Consider the following 4,087-nt stretch of genomic DNA (forward strand, 5'->3'; position numbering starts at 1 on the left):
TATATGGGAAAGGGGTGTGGTCAGTGAGATGAACATCAGCTATCAACTAGCTAACACTGGGGGAAAAAAGAATATCAAAATCCATTTTATAAAAATAATTCCAGTCATTACAAAGGAATTTTCTAAACAAAACCATTAAAATTAAAGAAATATAGAATAAAATTTATATAATGTTGGATAGGGGCAACCTTCTAAACACAATTCTAGGGCCAGAAGACAAAAAGGAAAAGATTTATCCATTTTAAATTTTTTTTATTTTTTTTAGTCATTTTAATGCATTTTTCCCTGTGCACAAGAGAAATAACTGAAAGTCAAAAGATACAGTTTCCTTTATACACTGTAGTTAAAAGTAATGCAAACATCACATGACATTTTCAGTGAAAGTTACATTTCCAATTACAAATCAAAATGCGAATTGGGGTTTCTTTATGGGAGAAGCTGAGAAGGAACTCTTAGGTAAAAAGCACTTTCCTGGCATTACTACACAGATCCTTCAGGCTGCACAAAGATTAAGGTCATATACAATCAATCTGTAAATGTTGACACAATGTCACACTGTTTTCTGTACAATTAAATGTATACTTATAGATACCAGGATAAACATCATTTCTACTATATTTTAACTGAGCTTGTCTAGCCAACATTTTCACTGAGAAGTTTATCAAATATGCTGTAAGATTCTACAAAATTGTGAGACACAACTAGCTTCAGAAATATTTCCTATGTTCTTCCTCATTTTGGTTGCACATTTTCGGCTCAGAGATTCTGCTGTAATATTTCTAGATATACAGTTCCAATTGTGCTTACTATACTGTGTACAAATATAGCAAAAAAGGTCAAAGAATGATATAAATCTTACAGCATTTTACTAGCAAAAATACATGCCAAAGTCACAATAAGCAAGATTGTACCACAAATTAGAGTTTCGAATAATTTGCTTCTGTTTTTGAATATTTTCATTCTACATTAAATTACTATAATAGGCTAATGCTTAAAGGTAAATAAATTGGACATCTGTAGGATAAAACTTGTTCACCCAACTGTGACGGCTGATACCATTTTCCAAAAATCACAATAAATGCAGAATAAAGAGAGGTGTACATGCAACACCTATCAGTGAAACAGCTTTGATTCTCACCATTCAAAACAGAGAAGGAAATGGAAGGAAGGAGGGAAAGAGGGAGGGATGAAGGGACGGAGGGAGGGAGGGGAAGAGGGAAGGAGAGATGGAGGGCTGGAGGAAAGGAAGGAAAGAGGGTTGAACTACACATTGAAATACATATCAGATTTATAACTAGACAACTTTAAAAGAATCAAAATGAAAGTAAAGCACAATTTTGTGTAAAGATTTAAGCGCCATTATCAAAAATAAGATACTTTTTTCCAAGATACATAAATGTAATTAGGATGGCTGGGAGCCCAGCAGCCTCTCAATGGCTGCATTGATGTCGCCTCCTGTTGCTATTAGAGCCTGCAAGTTTGCTTCACGATTTAAGAACCCCATTGCATTGAGCTGTTCCAGTTGTTGCTGAAATCTGACTTCTGGATTCGGAAGCTGTGGAGGATTTGCTCCAGCCAGAGCCTGCACCATTTGCTGAATGAACTGCTGGTTGGGTCCAGATTCCGATGTTGGGCTCATGGTTTCACTGGGTGCAGAATTAGACAAGGTGGGCCCAGTGGAGCCTCCAGAGCCAGTGGAGCCAGGATTACTTGCAGGGCCAGTGGGTCCAATGGGTCCAATGGGGCCTATGGGGGTAAAAGGGACAATGGGGCCTATGGGACCTATGGGTGTAACAGGGCCTACAGGGCCTATAGCAGTGCCCAGCACCCCTACCCCCACACCTGGAGTGAAGCTTGGAATGAGGCCAGGTGCTTCAGTGGCTAATGTCTGTAGCCCCTGCTGAATCTGCATTAAAGCCTGCATAGCTCTTGGATTTGACATGGCTGACAGTGTGTCTGGATTCTGCATCTGCTGCAGGAAAGCTGGGAGCTGTGGACGCATCTGCTCCTGCAGCTGAGGATTTGCAGTGAACACAGGACTATTCAGCATCATCTGTGCAGCCAAATCTGGATTCTGGCTAAGTGACTGCATCATACTTCTCATGTAGGGTGCAGAGAGCATATTCTGGATCAGTTGAGGGTTTTCTGTTATCTGTTGCAGCAAGCTCTGCATTCCTGGGGTACTGAAGATGCTGGCAACATAATTGGCAGCAGCCAGAGTGTTTCCACTGGCATTGCTAGAGCTACTACCAGATCCACTGCCACTGCTGGTAACTGTGCTGGTGGTCACAGAATTCTGAGTAGCCTGTGGTGGTGCCCATGGATTAGGCAGTGGGTCTCGATTTTCTGTGCGTGAAGGCTGTGCACCTTCCCCAGAAGAGGAAGTGTTCCCCACAGAAGCAAAGGGATTACCCCCAAACTGCTCTTGTGCCGCATTCAGCATAGGTTCTTGAATGTCAGTGTACATGCGCCTTAGAGCATTGTAGCCACCTGGGATGCTTTCCAGATTGCTGAGAGCCAGGTCTTGATTTCTCATCATCTCTTGCATCATGGCTGGATTTCTGGCTATTTCGAGGGTCTGCCTCATTATATCTGGGTTGTTGAGCAGGTGACTGATTTCTGGGTTCCTTTGAATCAATTGTTGCATCTGTGGATTGGCCATAATGAGCTGCCTCATCAGGTCGGGATTGGAAAGCATGCTCTGAACAAAGGGATTTTCCATGATTTGTATCATCATCTCAGGACTGGACAGAAGCTGCTGTTGCATCTGGTTCTGGAGCTCAGAGAAGTTGGTCGAGCTCAAGCCTAGGCTGCTAAGGCCTGCAAGTCCCCCCAGGCTCCCCATCCCAAATGGGCCGCTATTTGTGGAAGTAGGTGTGGAGTTACTCCTGGGAGTTGATGCCGTGGTAGTATTAGTTCCCGCGGCATTGCTAGACTGTGTGGACTGGCCCTGAGGTCGGTTCTGGCTTTTGATGACAAGGTGAACAGTCAGTCCATCATGAATGCCGTGCTGGATCAAGGTATCTTGATCTTTTAAGATTTTTCCAGCAAAAATCAGCACTAGCTGATCGGTTTGAGATTTGAAGCGTTTCGAAATCGCTTCCTTAAATTGCCGGACTGAGCTATTCTCAGGCACAGCGAATTCCTCTTTCTCTTTGGGGGTCTTCACTGTGACTTTGATGATTTTGGGCTCTGCCGGGGCAGAGGCTGGGCCTTGGGCCGCAGCAGGGCCGCGGGAGGGGCGCGGGGGACCGCTGCTCTCGCCGTTCTCAGCCATGGCGGCCGCGGTGACGCAGGCAGGGAAGGCGCGGGCGGGCGGGCGAGAGAGAGCGAGGGAAGGAGGAAAGAAGCGCCGCCGCAGCAGGCTGGGCCCGGCCAGGCGGAGAGCGCGGAACACCGTACCTCTGTGATGAAGATTGCAGTTCCTAGGTCGTCTGGTGGGGAAAGAGCTCCGTGTAGGCCGCAACCGAGGTCTCCGCGTTCAGATCTCAGGGCTTCCGCTGCCGCCGAGTGATCCCACCGCGCTCACTCCCAGCAACTCCCGCAGCCGCCGCTCCGCCTGCTCCTCCCCGCTCGGTCCCCTCCCCCCACTCGTGCTCGCTTCCCCGCCCCCCTCTGCTGACGCGGCGCCAGGCCCAGAATGATAGATTCGACTGGGCCAAAATTAAAAACTTATGTACTGGGGAGGGCGTGGGGGGGGCAGAGAGGGGGAGGGGGTGCAGAGTAGGGGGAGGGCAGAGAAAAGGGAGGGAGGGAAAGAGAGAGAAACAAAGAGAGAGAGAGAAGGAAACAAAGAGAGACAGAGGACTAGAGAAGAGATAGGAGGGACAGAAGAAAGGGAGCCAGCTTCTGAAAAGAATAGCGGAATATATATCTTTATCTATAGCTATCTATCTATCTGTATAATTCGCTGTCAATAAAACAGTGTAAAGATGAAAGTCTGAATGAAACCGAATTCAAAAAGACGAAAATGAGTAAAAAATAAAGCTAAAAAAGCAAAAGAAAAAAACAGTAATCCCAGGGAAGGAAGAGAAGATTGTGCAGGAGCATGCTTTTTACAAAAGAAGTACAATTGGCCAATAGGTAT

At 45.9% G+C, this 4,087-nt stretch overlaps 1 protein-coding gene across 1 annotated transcript; it reads right to left on the reverse strand.

Moving 5' to 3' along the window:
* Positions 1-239: 239 nt before the first annotated feature.
* On the reverse strand, positions 240-3,540 carry UBQLN2 (ubiquilin 2). The gene has a single exon (XM_004695313.2). It carries the CDS (start codon positions 3,275-3,277, stop codon positions 1,403-1,405), a length of 1,875 nt encoding a protein of 624 aa, XP_004695370.1. The 5' UTR covers positions 3,278-3,540; the 3' UTR covers positions 240-1,402.
* Positions 3,541-4,087: the final 547 nt, after the last annotated feature.

The sequence above is a fragment of the Condylura cristata genome, unplaced genomic scaffold (assembly GCF_000260355.1).
Source record: "Condylura cristata isolate star-nosed mole 26May11 unplaced genomic scaffold, ConCri1.0 scaffold00059, whole genome shotgun sequence".
NCBI lineage: Eukaryota > Metazoa > Chordata > Mammalia > Eulipotyphla > Talpidae > Condylura > Condylura cristata.